General features: G+C 50.2%; 1 protein-coding gene across 1 annotated transcript; it reads left to right on the forward strand.

Annotated features, from left to right (window-relative positions):
* The first annotated feature begins 6,570 nt into the window (after nt 1–6,570).
* On the forward strand, nt 6,571–18,878 carry GRM6 (glutamate metabotropic receptor 6). The gene is made up of 10 exons (XM_069590288.1): nt 6,571–7,050; nt 8,065–8,281; nt 8,515–8,650; nt 9,255–9,409; nt 10,496–10,636; nt 10,743–10,943; nt 12,887–13,032; nt 13,121–13,744; nt 17,610–17,921; nt 18,675–18,878. The coding sequence occupies exons 1-10, from the start codon at nt 6,571–6,573 to the stop codon at nt 18,876–18,878; spliced, it is 2,616 nt and encodes an 871-aa protein (XP_069446389.1).
* The last annotated feature ends 634 nt before the right edge of the window (nt 18,879–19,512 follow it).

Genomic DNA, 19,512 nt, shown 5'->3' on the forward strand with positions numbered 1-19,512 from the left:
TGTTCTCCAGGGGAAGACTTTTACCACTGGTTGAGTACCAAATCAGATAAAATACAGACAAGCCTTTCAAGTGGAGTCTTTCAGGGAACCATCAGATAGGTTAGATGGGTACACAACTTTGTGCCCTTATGTCTTACATGTGTCCCTTGGGAGCAACTTAAACTGAATTTTCTTTTACTTTAACTCAAAATTTTTGTATTTGAACTGAAGCATCTAGTCCAATGACATTTATTCCAATTACTGATATATTTCAATTTATTAATAGTTCTCATATCTTACTCTTGCTAACTAATTGTCCTAACTTTTCCATGTTTTAATATCTTTTAATTGTGAAAAATAACACACATTTTTACATGCAAGAGCATAAATGTGTAGCATAACTCATAACTCATCAGCATAAATCAAACAGCTGTGTGATCCCTAGCAGCACTAAGTATCCTCTACCCTTCCTTGCTTTTATTTGTGGGTTTACCACTGCAGTATATGTCTCTAAACATTATGATTTACTTTGCTTACTTATGATGCTATACAAAGTGGAATCACAGTATACTTATTCAACAATATGTAAGATGTGTTGTTATGCATAGTTTTGGCTCACTCATTTTTCTATGTATTATTCCATCCCATTATATGAATATATCACAAGTTATTTATTTACTCTACTGTTAATACGCTTTTGATTTAGTTTTAATTTTTTCTCTAATGAATAATAATACTTCAAATATTCTTTTGCATGCATCTATGCGTTCATTTCTCTAAGGTTTATACCTAGCAGTAACATTGCTAAGAAATAGGGCGTGTACATCTTCAAATTTAGTTATAACGCAAAACTGTGTTCCTTAGGATTAGCCTCCAACTAGTAGTATCTGAGAATTCCTAGTACTTCCCCTCTGCATTAATACATGGAATCTTCAGTTGACAGTGGGCCTGCCATGCTTATTATAGTTTTAAGTTGAAGTTTCCTAATTTTTAATGAGGCTGATTTGGTTACTGGGTTATTGATATTTTGATATCTTCTTTTGTGAAGTGACGGCTCAAATCTTTTGCCCATTTTTCTCATGTGTAATTTGTCTTTTCATTACCTTCTGGATATCATATGAGTTTTAAGGGCTTCTCTGATAGCTCAGTTGGTAAAGAATCTGCCTGGTTTGATTCCTGGGTCCGGAAGCTCCTCTGGAGAAGGGATAGGCTACCCTCTCCACTATACCTGGGCTTCCCTGGTGGTTCAGCTGGTTAAGAATCCGCCTGCCATGCGGGAGACCTGGGTTCTATCCCTGGGTTGGGATGATCCCCTGGAGAAGGGAAAGGCTACCCACTCCAGTATTCAGGCCTGTATGGTCCACGGGGTCACAAAGAGTCAGACACGACTGAGTGACTTTCGCTTTCACTTCAACTTTCCCTTCATGAGTTTTAAATATATTCTCCCACTCTTTCCTTCTCACTCTCTTTTTGTTGTCTTTTTCTCTTGTTTTCTAGAGAAAATTGCATAATGAACCCATAAATCTAGCTTCAATGATATCGACATATTTTATGTTATTTGATATCTCTTGATAGAATTCTTAAAGTTGTCAAACTATGCATGCTTGCATGCCAAGTCACTTCAGTCGTGTCTGACTCTGTGACCCCATGGACTGTAGCCTGCCTGGCTCATCCGTCCATGGGATTCTCCAGGCAAGAATCCTGCCATTTCCTCCTCCAGGGGATCTTCCCACCCCAGGGATCGAACCCATCTCTATGTCTCCTGAATTGGCAGGTGGGTTCTTTACCACTAGCGCCACCTGGAGTTATCATGGTTATTACTTTCATGTTTATTTTATGATATCTTTCCCTAAGGTGATAAAGTACTCTCATATATAACCTTTTACCTGCTTTATCACTTTGCATTTCCCATTTAGGTCAATAATGCATCTGGAATTGATTCTGCGTACATGGACACACAATTTTTCCACATTATTTATTGAAAAAAATTCTTTTATCCAAAGCTCTGCAGTGCCACTTTCCTCACTCACTGTCTTTCTTTCTCTTTCTCTCTTAGCCTCCAGCTGGCCCTCCAGAACCCAAATCAGGTCTACTAGCTGGGGTTCCTGACCTAAATTAATACTGAGAAGGGATGTCCCATTCTCACAACCAACTAGTGCCTTGTTTGCATTCCTGCCATGACCCTGTGGCTGGCTCTGGGAACTGTCTGTGACTATTCACACTAGCAGAGTTGAACACTTGAGAGAGAAACTATATGGTCTGCAAAGCCTAAAATATTTACTACCCGACCTGCACTAGTGTTGTATTGCTGCTGTAACGAATTGCCACAAACGTAGTCATTTAAAACAACACAGATCTCTCCTCCTATAAAGTTCTAAAATCAGTTTCCCTGGATAAAAGTCAAGGCGCCAGTTCCCTCAGGAGACTCTAGGAGACAATCCATTTTCTCATCAGTTCCAGGTTTTAGGGTTGCATTCCTCGTCTTGTGGCGCCTATCTACATCTTCAAAGCCGGCATTTAGCATCTTTAAGTCTCTCCCTGCTTCCGTGATCACATCATCTTTTCTCTTGTAAGGACCCTTATGAGCACATGGTGCCCACCAGGATAATCTAGGATCATCTCTCCATCACAAATCCTTAATTTAATCACATCTGCAAAGTCCCCTTTGCCATATAAGGTAACATCTACAGGTCTTGGGGATTAGGACTTGGACAGATTGGGGTGAGGGGTAGATTATTTGGCCCTTGAAAAAAGTGTTTTGCTATGATCATACCTTGAAACTGTGTATTATGGAGAAAATCCCATTAAATCTAAGTTCCATTAACCAACAAAAAATTTTTCTGACTGCTGTTCTATACTATATCTGGGAAGACTTCCCTGAGCTTCATTCTATGTCTTTTCCTTCCTCAGTTGTCTCTAATTTTGAAGAAAATGTATACTCTGGTTAAAGGTTTGCCATTAAAAACAACAACAACAATTAGGCAGTATCTCCTAGTGAATACCCTGCTGTTTAGCAAATAGTTCCTTTAAAATGAACAGGTTTTCAAGGCCAGTTCACACCTGAGTAATATTAGTGAGTCCACATGTCACAGTCTTGGCTCCAGCTGCCTCCACTCACCTCATGACTCATGTGATCAGTTATTCTGGTTCCAAAGCAAAGGGCTAGCAGACTTGGGTGAAAGCTCATTTGCAAAGGTTTTCAAGGTGTGGGCTGAAAAACTGGGCTGCTTTGCATCTCCCTACCAGAAATTCATGTACTGAAATCCTAGTCTCCAGTATCTCAGAATGTTGACCTTATTTGAAAATAAAATTGTTATATAGTTAACCAGGGTGAAATGAGGTCAGTAGGGTGGGCCTTGTTCCAATAAGACTGGTGTCTTTTTGGTGTTTTTACACAGGGAGAAGGCGGCTGGACAGATCCTCCCCTGAATAGCTGCAACCCTGCTGACACCTTGTCTTCAGACTTCCAAGTTCCAGAACTGCAAACTAATAAATATGTTGTGTAAGCTACTAAGTCTGCGGTACTTTGTTCTGGCAGCTCTAGCAACTTAACAATTGTGGTGAGAGACTCTTGCTTCCAAAGGAATTCCAGAGCTGGAATTCCCCAGGAACCAAAACACTACATGTTCAAAATAAATTGTAATTTCTGTAACACTCTCTTCCCTTTCTGTCAGGATTACATCTACAACAAGCAGGGTCATGGGGTAGGGGCACAAATGTATAGTTAGAAGGATCTGCCTGTACTGATGCCATCTGTGTAGCCCAGTTAGCAGTGTATATATATGTACTGACTCATCTGTGTAGCCCAGTGAGTAGCCTAGCTCAGAGTTCAGCCTGACTTGGCTTCACTATCCCAAGTCCATTGCTTCATGTTTGTGTAGTCCTGAGTAAGTTAGCTCCCGACATCTCTTTGCTCCTCAGTATACATCTGTAATATGGGGATGATACTGATACGGACTTCACAGAGTGTAGTGAGGCTTCCAGGTGATGCTAGAGGTAGAGAATCTGACTGCCAGTGCAGGGAAGTAAGAGGCCCAGGTTCAGTCCCTGGGTGGGGAAGAATCCCCGGAGAAGGAAATGGCAACCCACTCCAGTATTCTTGCCTGGAGAGTCTCATGGACAGAGGAGCCTGGCAGGCTATGGTCCATAGGATCACAAAGGGTCGGACATGACAGAAGCAACTTAGCACTAGCAACACACACACACACACACACACACACACACACCACACAATAAATGCAAGCTTTCAACACTCATTGTAATTATTTAATTACTACTCTGGACACTTCCTATAAGTCCCAGAAGAGAACTATATGAAATCTAGGCACTGGTATTCAAAACACTAAACTGAAATTTTAAAACTGTGGTATTTGCCATATTAAACTTCTCCCTTCACTGAATCTAACCAGGAGCTTGACCTACCCTCTCAAATCTCAAATGAAATTCTTGGCTTTCTTGGGTCTGAAGTCAAAGCCTTGGTTTCTGCCTTCCTCTGAGCTGTTCGGCCCAGGTCCTGGTCCTCACATTTGCAGGGATGGCTAATCCCTCCTCCCAGGTGCCCCACCCATGATGCCTCTCCTTTCACTCTCAGAGCCATTTCTTCCCCTGGCCTGGAACCCACCTGCTTCTCTCCCTTTCCTGGTCACTCACTCGCTTCCCTCACGCACCACAGTGAGGGCGAATGCCCCAGCTCGCTGTTGGTCCGTCCTACTCTCAAGGAACCAACGGGATGCTTTCATCCTATGAGTCAGAAGGCTGTTTTGTGATGTCGGCTGTGGCCCTGTCTGACTTGTCCTGGGCAGGGGAGGGCTGTGAGGGATGGTGTGAGCCCAGCAGCAGCGCCCTACCACCTCAAATGCCCAGTTCATACAGACTTTTGCAACATCAAGCTTGGGGCCTAGCACTAGCTAAGTGCCCCATCCTTGCCAACCTTGGTCCAACAGACCAAGCTGGACTGCCCAACTCTGCCAGGCACAGGCGCCTGGATGGCTCTGAAAGCAGAGATAGTCAAGGCCCTCTATGTGGGGAGAGAAGAGAGAAGGATGACATGGTTTTTGCTTGCTCCTCTGACAGCTTTACGCAAATCCCCATGGCCGCCCTAATCCACCCTCTAATGGAGCTCAAACCAGCTCAGCTCCCCCAGCTCAGTCCCCCGTACCCCTCCCCCTTAGAACTTGCTAATCCCTAGGGCTGGGAGCTCACCACCTGTCTCCAGGATGCACTTCAGGCCTAGTGTCATAAAGGCAAATCCAGGGCCTCAGTTGCAGATGGTGGCAGAAGTATTCTTGGCCAATCCCCGTCACCTTGGCCCGAAACATAAGATGAGGAAATTCAGATACAAAGACGCTCACATGGTATGTTACTGCTTCAGCCCCCAGGGCAAGAAGGCTTTATGAACCACCAAGAGTAACTTCTTAGGATTCTACCACCAGATATAAGAGATGGGGGTGGGAACGGCAGGGCGAATCTGCCCTGTCCCCTCCCTCCATCAAAGGCAGGGAAGGCTGGTCCTTCCTCACCAACCTGGGTACCAGTCCTGACGCTGACACGTGGCAGCTGTGTAACCTTGACTGAGTCATTTAACTCCGTGAGGTGTCTATTTCCCTGTCTGCATAAAGGGTCTGATGGGAGAAGTGTCTTCTTTCCAGGACTGTCTGGTGGTGTGTGTGTGTGTGATAAGCAGAGACCTCACTACCATTAAAGCTCTGTTCTTGCCTCCTCCTGGCTCAGCCCTGCTCACTGTTTTCCCGTTCGGGTGCACTCCCCTTCACTCAATCTGTGTTCCTTTCTCACCCCACTCTTGGGTTTCCTGCAGGGTTTTGCAAGGAGAAAGTTGGGAAGTACCTTAGGCAGCTTGAGCCAAGCCACTGGTGGCCGGAAAAGAGAGGAAGAGTAATGGAAAAAGAGTAAAAGGCAGAGAGAGACAGAGAGAAAGAGAGATAGAGAGAGATAGGAGAGACAGAAGCAGAGAGAAGGGAGAGGGATGGGGGGAGAAAGCCAGAAACACACAAAGGAATACAGAGACCAGCAGAGAAACGTGTGTGTCAGCCACATATCCAAAGACAGGAGAGAAACAGACCCAAGGAGTAGGAGCGGGAGGGAAAGGAGACGCTGAGAGGGCCAGTCCTGTGCACAGGTCTTGCTCCGGACGGGTCTCCGCCCTCAGGGCGGCCTTTCATCCCTTCCCTAGAATCCTTAAATCCTCTCTCTCTCTCGGGGCCCTCTGCGTCTGTCACTGAACCGACTGCGGCTGGCGGAGGTGAGTGCGGCTTCAGAGGGGGCCTGGGTGGGCGCTGGGGATGGGCAGGACTGGAGCGCCTGAGACAGGTGGTCGGGCGGGGCGGACCCGAGGGTTGAGGTTCAGAGGGTGTGAGAGCCAGGTGTCCCGGGCAGGCTGGCTGAATTGATGCCTCGCCTCTCTTCCAGCTGGCTCGGCCAACATTTATATACTGCGCACCTCCCCTGTCCCCAAGGATTGTGGGGCTCCCTCTTCTTTCCCCCTACCCGGGTCCTTCCTCTGGCCCACGATCGGAGCGTGCTCCCCGTCTGTTCCCGTCCCCGCCCCGTCCTCCTCCTGCAGCCCCCGAGCCGATGGCCGCGGTCCCGGCGCTGCTGCCGCTGCTGCTGGCGCTGGCGCAGGCGGGAGCGGTGGGCGCCGCGGGCTCGGTGCGCCTGGCGGGCGGCCTCACGCTGGGCGGACTGTTCCCGGTGCACGCTCGCGGCGCGGCGGGCAGGGCGTGCGGGCAGCTGAAGAAGGAGCAGGGCGTGCACCGGCTCGAGGCCATGCTGTACGCCCTGGACCGCGTGAACGCCGACCCCGAGCTGCTGCCCGGGGTGCGCCTGGGCGCCAGGCTGCTCGACACCTGCTCGCGGGACACGTACGCGCTGGAGCAGGCGCTGAGCTTCGTGCAGGCGCTGATCCGCGGCCGCGACGGCGAGGAGGCTGCCGCGCGCTGCCCCGGCGGGGTCCCCCCGCTGCGCACCGCGCCCCCGGAGCGCGTGGTGGCTGTCGTGGGCGCTTCGGCCAGCTCTGTCTCCATCATGGTCGCCAACGTGCTGCGCCTGTTCGCGGTGAGAGCCCGGGGCGCGCCCCGGGTGCAGCGTCCCTCCCTTGTCTCTGCCTTGGGGATGCCTGAGGTCTAGTCTCCTTTCGAGAATCACTCTAGTTAGCCAAGAAGCCCTGCTCCCTGGGCCAGACGCAAGCCTGTCTGGGAAGATTGTCCTGAAGATGAAAGTGTCTAGAGTGCCGGGTTAACTACGGCGTCCATTAATTGCCCATGGGCCTTCCTCTGCCTCCTTTTCTCTCGTTCTCTCTCTTCTCCCTTTCCTCTTTTCCTCCTCCCTCTTCCCCTCCCCTTTCCATAACGTCTCCATACGCCACCCTTTCTCTGTTTCAGCTTCAGACATCTCTGTCTCCCCTGAACCAGTTCCAATCTGCTTCTTCTAGAACCTCCACGTCTCTGACCTTCACACCAGCCCCCACTTGCTCCCTTTTGTGTGTGTGTTGGTTTTGTTGTTGTTTGCTTGTGTCTTTCTTTAATATGAGGGATTCACTCCTCTGCTCTGCTAGCCTCTCCCACCACCAGTCTCTTTTCACACTTACTGCCACCATCCTTTCTCTAAATCAGCTCAGCCATAATCCCCATTATTAATCACTCTAATGCACTGGGATAAACCCAGTTCCAAACAGGCCCCTCTGTTAGACCAGACACAACCTTCAATCAAACAGCCCCTCCCCAGCTCTCCTGCCTGCTCAGCCCCTCCTGGGGCTGATGTCCACCTCCGCAGACCACCCCTTTGTGTGAACTGGGGAAACATGTCTTCCTCTGGGGCTGACAGAGGTCCCTTTACCCGGCGAAAGCTGCAGCCAGTGCCTGGCAGCTGCAGACTGGACTTGAACCCCATGTTCCATTAGTGCCATTCACAAAATGCAGGTCTTTCTCTGCATCTTCCAGCCTCTCCATGTGGAGAGGCTGCTCCCACTTGCCCCGAGCACTCTACCCCTGGGTCCTGGGTCCTCACTGCCTTCCCTACCTAGGGTGACTGACCCTCCATCCACAGCCCAGGTGTCTTTCCTCCCTCCAGATCCCCCAGATCAGCTACGCTTCCACGGCCCCTGAGCTCAGCGACTCCACACGCTATGACTTCTTCTCCCGCGTGGTGCCTCCTGACTCCTACCAGGCCCAGGCCATGGTGGACATAGTGAGGGCATTGGGATGGAACTACGTGTCCACGCTGGCCTCTGAGGGCAACTATGGCGAGAGTGGGGTTGAGGCTTTTGTGCAGATCTCTCGAGAGGCTGGTGAGCTTGGGGCCAGGCAGAGGGGGGTGGTCTGAGGCCTGAAGGGGCCTATGGAAAGGCCGTCAGACAGGGTGCAAGCTGTGAGGTGGGGCTCTGGGTTTATAGTGGGGAGCCTGGATGGTGCTCCCTGTGGGCAGGCACCCTTTCCTTTGGAAGACTCAGTCCCTGCCACAGTCCTGTGTGGTGGTGGCCTTGGTGGGTGAATGACTGACTTTGGCATCTCCGACACCCAGGGGGGGTCTGTATTGCCCAGTCCATCAAGATTCCCAGGGAACCAAAACCAGGAGAATTCAATAAAGTGATCAAGAGACTCATGGAGACACCGAACGCCCGGGGCATCATCATCTTTGCCAACGAGGATGACATCAGGTGGGCCAGAGGGCGTGTTCTTCTGTAGCTCTTTTGAAGACCCTACTGCCTCGTCTCCCATATCCCAGCCATGTACATCCTCCCTTCCCCTCTTTCTTCCCCTCCTACCTTCCTGGCACCACATACCTTTTCTACTGTTCTGTCTGTGTCTGGTGGCCCCAGAAATGAACCCGGCCTAGTCTGGGTCACAATGCTCCAAGCCTAGCCAGAGAAACATAAGAATACACATCTACTTCTATAATTAATAGTGGGGAAGAGACTGGTGGGCACATGTAATGATTCTCAGGGAACAACTCTCGGGGCAATAGGTTATCAGCAGGAGGAATGGCCCCCAGCCTGAACCGCAGCAGTAGAAGGCAGGCTCTTCTTAAAGACAGCATGGAGCCATGCACAGCACGAGAGGGCAGGCCTGGAGTCAGAGCCTGGCTCTGCCTTTTACTACCTGAGAAACCCAGTGTCCTAAACTCCCTGCATCCTACGTTTCCTGATAAACAAGGGTCTGCTGAGTGGTGCAGAGTCGGATAGATGGCGAGAGGAGACTGAAAAGTGACCAGGCTTACGTAGGAGGAGGACCTCAGGGCATCCCTCACCCTGTTCTTTCCAGGAGGGTTCTGGAGGCTGCACGCCAGGCCAACCTGACTGGCCACTTCCTGTGGGTTGGCTCAGACAGCTGGGGAGCCAAGATCTCACCCGTCCTGAACCTGGAGGATGTGGCCGTGGGAGCTATCACCATCCTCCCCAAAAGGGCCTCTATTGACGGTGAGTGGAGTCATGCCCTCCCCTGCATCTCCCACCCATATCTATCCTCCCCACAATGATCCCCTCTTGGGGGTGCTCATTTTCCCCTTCTATAAAATTGTACCAAGACCCAGGGTCTCTTCTGGGAATTCTAGAATCCTGAGATTCTATGAACACATCCCTCCAAACAGTGTTTGAAATGAATTGGCAAATGAGGAAACACACCCACCACTGTACAGGGTGCAGAATTGTTAAGTTTTGTTTGTTTTAATCAGTGCCTGCATTTTGGTTCTGCCAAAGGCACTCTAATTTGAAGATGAGTGTGACAGGGAGAGAAAACAAGGATGTGGGACTTACTGTCCTACTGATCAACTAATGAGGCCTGCCTCTCCACCCCTCCTCCACCATCCCACCCGTGAATATCTGGAAGAATGCAAAAAAGATGGTCACTTTACATTAGGATTGCTCATTTCCCCAAAGGGTAAACTGAAGACACCTTGATGAGGTACTTCAGGGCTATTTTATGAAGTACAGGCCCTTGTCAATACTGAGCCCTGACTTCCAGGGGCTCCCAGCCTCTTGGAGGTGCACACACACCCTTACACTCTTTCTTTCCCTTAGAATGCATTCAGTTGTAAGCAACAAACTAGACTGAGAGTAGTTTTAGCAATAAATGTATTCCATCACAAGACAAGAGGTCTCAAAGTAGGGGAAACTTCATGTTTGGGGCAATGAGTCAATGATGTTCTCAGAATCTTGAGCTCTGTCCTCCCTTCTGTCCCACCATCGTCTGTAGTTGCTATAGGTCTTCTTGATTGTGATGGCTTATTCACAAAGTGGCTGCTGAAGCTCCACCCATTACATCTTCACAGCAGCATCCTAACCAGGAAAGACAAGGTGCAAAAAATTCTTTCATGTGGTGAGGCTCAGAGTTGGCAAAATTTACTGCAGAGTCCCTAGATGACTTTGAACTCATCAGCCAGGCCAGAAATTGATCACCTGGGCATCCCCAGCTGTAAAGTCAGCGGGTGTTGCAGGGACACAAGTGGTGGGCCATGGCTGGCTCATATGGGTGCCTCCCCTCCTTCCTCCTTCCCTCTCTCTCAGGATTTGACCAGTACTTCATGACTCGATCCCTGGAGAACAACCGCCGAAACATCTGGTTTGCTGAGTTCTGGGAAGAGAATTTTAACTGCAAACTGACTAGCTCAGGTACCCAGGCTGACGATTCCACCCGCAAATGCACAGGTGAGAGCTGCCCAGGGTGGGTGGTGAGGGTGGAGAGGGAGAGGGTGGGAAGCCAGGTTGGGCACCTGGGGGCCAGGCACGCTTCCTCTGGGCATCCGTAGGACAGGTGAGGAACGCATCGGCCGGGACTCTGCCTACGAGCAGGAAGGGAAGGTGCAGTTTGTGATTGATGCTGTGTACGCCATTGCCCACGCCCTCCACAGCATGCACCAGGCTCTCTGCCCCGGGCACACAGGGCTGTGCCCAGCAATGGACCCCACTGATGGCCGGACGCTGCTGCAGTATATTCGGGCTGTGCGTTTCAATGGTGAGTGGGGGCCAGAGCCCCTGTGTGAGTGAGGGGAAGCCTGCTGGGTTGGAGTTCTCAGGACCTGGGACAGCCCAGGATGGAAGGAATGGGAGAGCAGAAGGGGACAGTGGGAGCACCTGGGCCTGAGAGCTGGAGGCTCGGGCCAAGTTCTGGGGACCAGTTTTTGACACTTCTTGTTCCCCAGGCTTGAGTAACCCCTGCCCCAGGCTGCAGATTCCAGGTTCTGAAGAACTTGTTTGTGACCCTTCTTGTCTGGACCTCTCAGAGGGTCGCACACAACTCTTTGCACCACTGCAGAGAGTCTGGAATCGTCTGGTCTCTCAGGGCACTGCCTGCACTATGGACAGGCGTCCCACTCCACGCCTGAGGCTTCCAAATGCCTCCCCAGTCAGGCCGGTGCTGCCTGAGCACAGGGTATGGATCCGGATGTCCCCCTGATACCAGGGGCCTGATACGTGGTCAGGGCTCAGAGCAAGGGTTTTTGAAAAGGCCCAGATAGACTCAGCTGTGCTTATGGTTTGTGGGGAAAGCTTCACATCGTGTTCAATTACTATCCTTTAGAAAATTAAAAACCGTTCTTCCACCAAGTGTTGAGCATCTTCTCTCTGCTAAGCTCCCTGTTAAATGATTTAAGACTTCCCTGGTAGTCCAGTGGTTAAGAATCTGTGCTTTCACTGCAGGGACCATGGATTTGACCCCTGGTTGGGAACTGAGATCCCACATGCTGTGAGGCTAAATAAATAAATAAAGTAAAAGAGCATGACATAATATCACTCCAGAAGAGCTCTGCAAGGTAGTAGAACAAGCGTCTAAAAGAAATAAGGCTTATTGTTCAAATCAGTACCTTTCTAAGTCGGAACTCTTCCTCTTACCTAGATACCTAAGCTTTCTTATTTTCTTTTTAATTGTAGTAACATACACAAACAGTTGGCTTGCCAGGTGACTCTAGTGGTAAAGAACCTGCCTCCCAATGCAGGAGAGGAAAGAGGTGTGGATTTGATCCCTGGGTCAGTAAGATCCCCTGGAGGAGGGCATGGCAACCCATGCCAGTATTCTTGCCTGGGAAATCCCATGGACAGAGGAGCCTGGCGGACTACAGTATATAGGGTCGCAAAGAGTCAGACAGGACTGAAGCTACTTAGCACGCATGGACACATAGAGTACAGCTGAATGGTGTCACTTGTGCGGTCAGTCTCCAGAACTCTTCACTATGCAGAACTGAAACTCTGCACCTGTCACACATTAACGCCTCATGTCCCTCTCTCCACCCAGCCCCTGGCAACCACCCTTCCACCTTTTGTCAATATTAATTTGACCACTCTAAGTACCTCAGATGAGTGGAATCACACAGTATTTGTCCTTTTGTGACTGGCTTATTTCACTTACCGTAGTGTTCTTAAGGTTCATCCATGTTGTAGAAAGTGTCAGAATTCCCTTCCTTCTTAAGGCTGAATAATATTCCATTGTATGTATAGACCACAATTTGCTTATCCAGTCATCTGTCAACGGACACTTGCATTTCTTCCGTGTTTTAGCTACTGTGAATAATGTTGCTGTGAACAAATAGACTTCTCTTCAAGTCCCTGCTTTCAGTTTGCTTGGGTATATACCGAGAATTGGAATTGCTAGATCATGTGGTAATTCTGTTTAGTTTCTCGAGGAACCACCATATTGGTTTCCATAGTTACTGCATCATTTTACATTCCCATCAGTGGAGTATAGGGTTTCAATGTCTCCATACTTGCCAACACTTACTTTCTGTTGTTTCGACAGTGGCCATCCTAAATGGGTGTGAGGAGGAATCTCACTGGGGTTTTGATTGCAATTTCCCTGATGATAGGTGATACTGAGCACCTTTTCACATGCTGGCTAAGCTGCTCCTTTGTCCTGGCCTTTGATGGGCTAGAGAACCAGCTGAGGATGACAGGCTCTCCTTTCAGGCAGCGCGGGAACCCCTGTGATGTTCAATGAGAATGGGGACGCACCTGGGCGATATGACATCTTCCAGTACCAGGCGACCAATGGCAGTGCAGGCAGTGGCAGCTACCAAGCGGTGGGCCAGTGGGCGGAGACCCTCAGGCTGGATGTAAGTGGCACAGGCTGAGCTCTGGGCGCAGGGAGGCGGGCCCACCTTCCTGGAGGCGGGAGTCACAGGCGGCGCTGTCCTGTCCCAGGTGGAAGCTCTGCAGTGGTCAGGAGACCCCCGAGAGGTGCCCGAGTCTCAGTGCAGCCTCCCCTGTGGGCCGGGGGAGCGGAAAAAGATGGTGAAGGGCGTCCCCTGCTGCTGGCACTGCGAGGCCTGCGACGGGTACCGCTTCCAGGTGGACGAGTTCACTTGCGAGGCCTGCCCAGGGCACATGAGGCCCACGCGCAACCACACGGGCTGCCGCCCCACGCCGGTGGTCCGCCTCTCCTGGTCCTCGCCCTGGGCGGCCCCGCCCCTCCTCTTGGCCGTGCTGGGCATCATGGCCACCACCACCGTGGTGGGCACCTTTGTGCGGCACAACAACACACCGATCGTCCGCGCCTCTGGCCGTGAGCTCAGCTACGTCCTCCTCACCGGCATCTTCCTCATCTATGCCATCACCTTCCTCATGGTGGCTGAGCCCGGAGCGGCGGTCTGCGCCACCCGCAGACTGTTCCTCGGCCTCGGCACCTCCCTCAGCTACTCGGCCCTGCTCACCAAGACCAACCGCATCTACCGCATCTTTGAGCAAGGGAAGCGCTCGGTCACGCCTCCGCCCTTCATCAGCCCCACTTCGCAGCTCGTCATCACCTTCAGCCTCACTTCCGTGCAGGTGAGTCCGCAGGCTCCAAGTTGAAGGGCTGGCAGATGGGATTGGGGCTGAGGGTAAGGGCGCTGACCTCCACTTTAAAGATCAGACTCACTCTTCTATTTTGGTCTCTATGTTTAAAAAAAAAAAAAAAAAAGCACCAGGAGCTAGGGGGCTGCTGTTTTTGTAAGTAGAACTCATTTAGGAGCAATTGTTTCTTCCTAAGGTGGGGAGTGCAAGCATCCAGTGATTCTTCTGTAAAAGAGTGAAATAATTTTCATAAACTGAACATGATGTTCCACAGTTTGGCTCCCAGGGCAAAGAGATACCTGATGAATTTCCCCTAAGCAGAGAATCTATTTCCATAAGGGGAGTTTCTGCTGCCCAGTCAGTCACTGGGTAACCTGGATGAGAGGCATAGGGTCTGATGATATTACTGTGGAATGAAGCATCCAGTTCCATAAATAGCCAGAATGTAATGTTATATGTACAGCAAAAGCAGAATTCCTTCTGGGTTTCCTCTGAGATGGTAATAGAACTTTGGAAATGGCTCCCGTGTTATGTAAAGGGTACTAGGAGACAGGTGTGTGTGTGTGACGTTGCAGAGACAGCCCAATTCTCAGAGCCAAGTGGGGGGCTCAAGTCATTGGACACGGCTCTTTCTCCACTCCAAGAAAGCTCTTCTTCCTACCTACCTCTGCACCCTTCCCACCCATGGGCCTCAGTCCATGCAAATGTCCACACCTGGAAGGTGCTGCCCTCTTCCAGTATATAGACGGGTTTGAGTGTCCTCCGTCAGGGCCAGCATCTCAGTGCCCAGCCCGTCCTCAGAAGGCACCTCACTGCTTCCTGCCTGAAGCCTCCGTGGCACCCTTCACCCCAGGATGGAGGTGCTTACCTTCAGCGCTCTCCTCTGGCTTACCTATGGCCTCCCTGCTTTAGACCTCCCTTTCTAGAAATCCCAAACCTTTTCAGAGATGCACACGTTCACCATCACACGGTTATTTAGCAATGTAATGGATGTGAAAGGATATCTCATTGTTTAATTCGCCTCTCCTTTCTAGCGCAGCTGGCCCTTGAGGTTTCGTCTCCTGTGATGTGCCTGTGCCTGCTCCTGTGCTTTGCTCACTTTCTGTTATTTTATAGGAGTTTGTCATGTGCACTGGGTGCTAATTCTTCTGTCAGTTACTCAGGCTGCAAACTCAGTGAGGTGCATTTTGGCCGCTATGCGCATGTATCATAGGCCTCGAGTTTTCATTTCTCAGGGGCAGCTTTCTCCCCCATTTAGAGGAGTTATAAGAGGAGCCTCCATGCTTCCTTTCTAGACAGTGGGTGGAGTTTTATTTTATTAGTCCCTTGTTCATGGAGCTTCTGCTTTTGGGAGAATCACAAAAAGATGCTCCTTCTGGATGTACAAATTCCTTTAAAAACTTCCTTTCCTCTAGGCTCACATAGCCTTACTCCAGATGCGCAGCATTGCACTGAAGTGGATTCGGCTTCATTCCTCCCAAAGCAAGCATTCTTACTCAGTGAATGGCCTGCACAAACGTATAGGACAGCTTTTCCCAGGTCCCACCTTTATGCCCGACGCCAGTACTCTTGCCTGGAAAATCCCATGGACAGAGGAGCCTGGTGGGCTGCAGTCCATGGGGTCGCTAAGAGTCGGACACGACTGAGCGACTTCACTTTCACTTTTCACTTTCCTGCATTGGAGAAGGAAATGGCAACCCACTCCAGTGTTCTTGCCTGGAGAATCCCAGGGACGGCGGAGCCTGGGGGGCTGCCATGTATTGGGTCGCACAGACAGAGACAGACATGACTGAAGCGACTTAGCAGCAGCTTGGTTCCTACTGCCCAGATTTCCTTGGCTCAAGGTCATGTCTCCCCTCACTGTGAAGGAATTCATTCTCCGTTAGCTCCTTGTTAGGGCCTGTGACTGACTCTGACCTCCCTGGGCACCCAGCATAAGCTTACATTTGTACCACTCTCTGTCTGGTGCCTCTCTATTTTGAGTTTCACTATGCATTCCCACATGATTTCATGATGTCTTGCTCAACAGTTCTTTGGATCTGGAGAAGGAAGGGGGTCCTCAGGAATGAGGTGTCCCATACGGTTAGATTGGATCCAGCTAGACTTTTCATGTCTGCAGAACACACGATCCTGCCTCCATGGAGAGGAGCATCTCTGCTGGGCCTTGTCCTGAATTACTGTGACATGCACTGACTCCTCCCCTAAGCTGCCATCACATCCTCACAACAGATTATGAGGGTTCCTGTTTGGTAGATGGAGGAGGTATGTTTAGGGTCACAGTTCCAGAGCCTCTGCCTGCACTCACATTACCTTGCTTGTTGTTGTTCAGTCACTAAGTTGTGTCTGACTCTGCGACCCCATGGACTGCAGCAGGCCAGGCTCCCCTGTCTTCCACTATCTCCTGGAGTTTGAAAGTTCATGTCCATTGAGTCAGAGATGCTATCTAACCTGCTCACCCTCTGCCACCTTGTGTAGCTCAGTAAATGGCACTAGTGCTTTATTGACTATGCCAAAGCCTTTGACTGTGTGGATCACAATAAACTGTGGAAAATTCTGAAAGAGATGGGAATACCAGACCACCTGACCTGCCTCTTGAGAAATCTGTATGCAGGTCAGGAAGCAACAGTTAGAACTGGACATGGAATAACAGACTGGTTCCAAACAGGAAAAGGAGTACGTCAGGGCTGTATATTGTCACCCTGCTTATTTAACTTATATGCAGAGTACATCATGAGAAACGCTGGACTGGAAAAAACACGAGCTGGAATCAAGATTGCTGGGAGAAATATCAATAACCTCAGATATGCAGATGACACCACCCTTATGGCAGAAAGTGAAGAGGAACTAAAAAGCCTCTTGATGAAAGTGAAAGAGGAGAGTGAAAAGGTTGGCTTAAAGCTCAACATTCAGAAAACAAAGATCATGACATCTGGTCCCATCACATCATGGGAAATAGATGGGGAAACAGTGTCAGACTTTATTTTTTTAGGCTCCAAAATCACTGCAGATGGTGACTGCAGCCATGAAATTAAAAGACACTTACTCCTTGGAAGAAAAGTTATGACCAACCTAGGTAGCATATTGAAAAGCAGAGACATTACTTTGCCAACAAAGGTCCATCTAGTCAAGGCTATGGTTTTTCCTGTGGTCATGTATGGATGTGAGAGTTGGACTGTGAAGAAAGCTGAGCACTAAAGAATTGATGCTTTTGAACTGTGGTGTTGGAGAAGACTCCTGAGAGTCCCTTGGACTGCAAGGAGATCCAACCAGTCCATTCTAAAGGAGATCAGCCCTGGGATTTCTCTGGAAGGAATGATGCTAAAGCTGAAACTCCAGTACTTTGGCCACCTCATGCGAAGAGTTGACTCATTGGAAAAGACCCTGATGCTGGGAGGGATGGGGGGCAGGAGGAAAAGGAGATGACAGAGGATGAGATGGCTGGATGGCATCACTGACTCGATGGACTGAGTTTGAGTGAACTCCGGGAGATGGTGATGGACAGGGAGGCCTGGCATGCTGCGATTCACGGGGTCGCAAAGAGTTGGACTCGACTGAGCAGTTGAACTGAACTGAACTGAGTGGTTGAAATCCAGGAAGAGGACATCTAGGCCCCCTTACCCAGCCAGCCCTGATGTTCCCAGCACATACTTCCACTGCAGCCCCTCCTCCCCACCTGCCCGTGTCACTGGCCTTTGCCCAGGCAAGCCCCCTCCTGGACAACCCTGCCGTCTCCACAGTGGCCTCAGGCCTGAGCATTCCACTCAGCAGGCCAGGAGCCTTGAAGAGACCCTACCCTGGCAGAGACCTCAGTCGAGGGTGAGTCTGGGTGTGTCCTTGGTAACCATGCTGCCTCCTGCAGGTGGTTGGAGTGCTGGCCTGGCTGGGGGCCCAGCCCCCGCACAGTGTGATTGACTATGAAGAGCAGCGGACGGTGGACCCAGAACAGGCCAGAGGTGTGCTCAAGTGCGACATGTCTGATCTGTCCCTCATTGGTTGCCTGGGCTACAGCCTCCTGCTCATGGTCACGTGCACGGTGTACGCCATCAAGGCCCGTGGCGTGCCCGAGACCTTCAATGAGGCCAAGCCCATTGGCTTCACCATGTACACCACCTGTATCATCTGGCTGGCTTTTGTGCCTATCTTCTTTGGCACTGCCCAATCCGCTGAGAAGGTAATGTGGGTCCCGACCTCATTGGGTTTCACGATCTTGTTTGTTTCCTGCTTGTCCATGGAGCGGCTCGATTGTTCTAAGTCCTGGGCCCATATGAATGACTGATTGTCTGGTTGGCTGATTCATTTATGTACTCATCTGTCTTTCTAGGTTCCCTCTGGTTGTTCTCTCCTTCCCTTGCCCTTTGTCCATTCATTCATTTGTTCAGCCATGCTTCTACCCACCAATTAACTTTTTTTTATTAAGTTACCTTTTCATAGATTTATCTCTGCCAATCCATCCGTCAGTTCATTTGTCTGACCACTAAGCATTCGTTTATTCATATGCCCCATGGAACTTTCATTTTTTCACTTCATGATCCCTTTGTTTGCCCACTTGCTCCTTTATACAGGTTGTATTAATCCACTCATTTGTATACTTGAAAACATGTTCATTCATTTATTAACATGCTCTAGCCCTTTTTAGGCCTGTGCACTGTTGCCCTAGCTGTGGCTCTCTGTGAATAAACCTCTTGCTTCCCTTGGTCACTTGTCCACTCAGTCATGTGTTGTTTTCCCTTCGTCCTGCCTACACCAGAGCCACACGGTTACTGTCAATTCGTCATGCATGAAGGCCTTTGTTTCCACTGCTCTCCTTTATCGTGCGGTCATTCCCATTCAGCTGACTGAGATGGACTCACTTCCAGGCTGTGTGGGGGCAGAGGGTGGGTGAGAGCTGGGCTGAGTCCACCTGGTCCTTTCCTCTGTGGCTTAGATCTACATCCAAACCACGACACTGACTGTGTCCTTGAGCCTGAGTGCATCCGTGTCCCTCGGCATGCTGTATGTACCCAAGACCTACGTCATCCTGTTCCACCCGGAGCAGAACGTGCAGAAGCGCAAACGGAGCCTCAAGACGACCTCCACAGTGGCAGCCCCACCCAAGGGTGAGGACACGGAGGCCCCAGGTAGCAAGTAGAAGAAGAATGGGACACTTGCTCCCCCTCCTCTTTTGTCTTTGTTTCCTTGCTTCATAATGGAAGCTGTGAAGAGTCCAGATCTGCAGTGAGCAATCAGGGTGGGGAGTCTGCAAAGGCCAGGCCTAGCAAGATGGAACTGGCCTGGACCCACACGACACATTTCAGCCCCGTTTTTCTGTGGGTCTTGGCTTCATGCTTCCATCTTGCCAAGAACAGGCACCGAGAGAATCCTCTTCTGGAGAGGGATTAAACTTATATTCACTGGGTTGAAGTCAGAGATCGTGGTGAAGCCATGGGCTTGGCCCAGTGTGAGTGGATTTCCTCCACCTTGATCAACCACCAGAATCTAGGGAGTGAGCAGTATATGAGAACGTGTAGACTCCAGAATGAAATACAGGGTTGGAATTGGAGAGGAGCAGTTTCCACAAGACCTCTGTGGCTCTGTATTTTGGACTGTGTAACTTGGGCTTGGGTAAACATTTTGCTGGTACAGAGGGATTGAGCCTCGCATGAGAGGCCTGTGGGAGAAGATGGGCCTGCACAGGATGGAGGGAACCGGGGTGCCCCGTGAGGTTATTTGCGTCAGAGTCTTTTCTTTGACCTCTTTTCTCCTGGGATCTGGGGGATGTCATA

The sequence above is a fragment of the Ovis canadensis genome, chromosome 5 (genome assembly GCF_042477335.2).
Source record: "Ovis canadensis isolate MfBH-ARS-UI-01 breed Bighorn chromosome 5, ARS-UI_OviCan_v2, whole genome shotgun sequence".
Taxonomy (NCBI): Eukaryota; Metazoa; Chordata; class Mammalia; order Artiodactyla; family Bovidae; genus Ovis; species Ovis canadensis.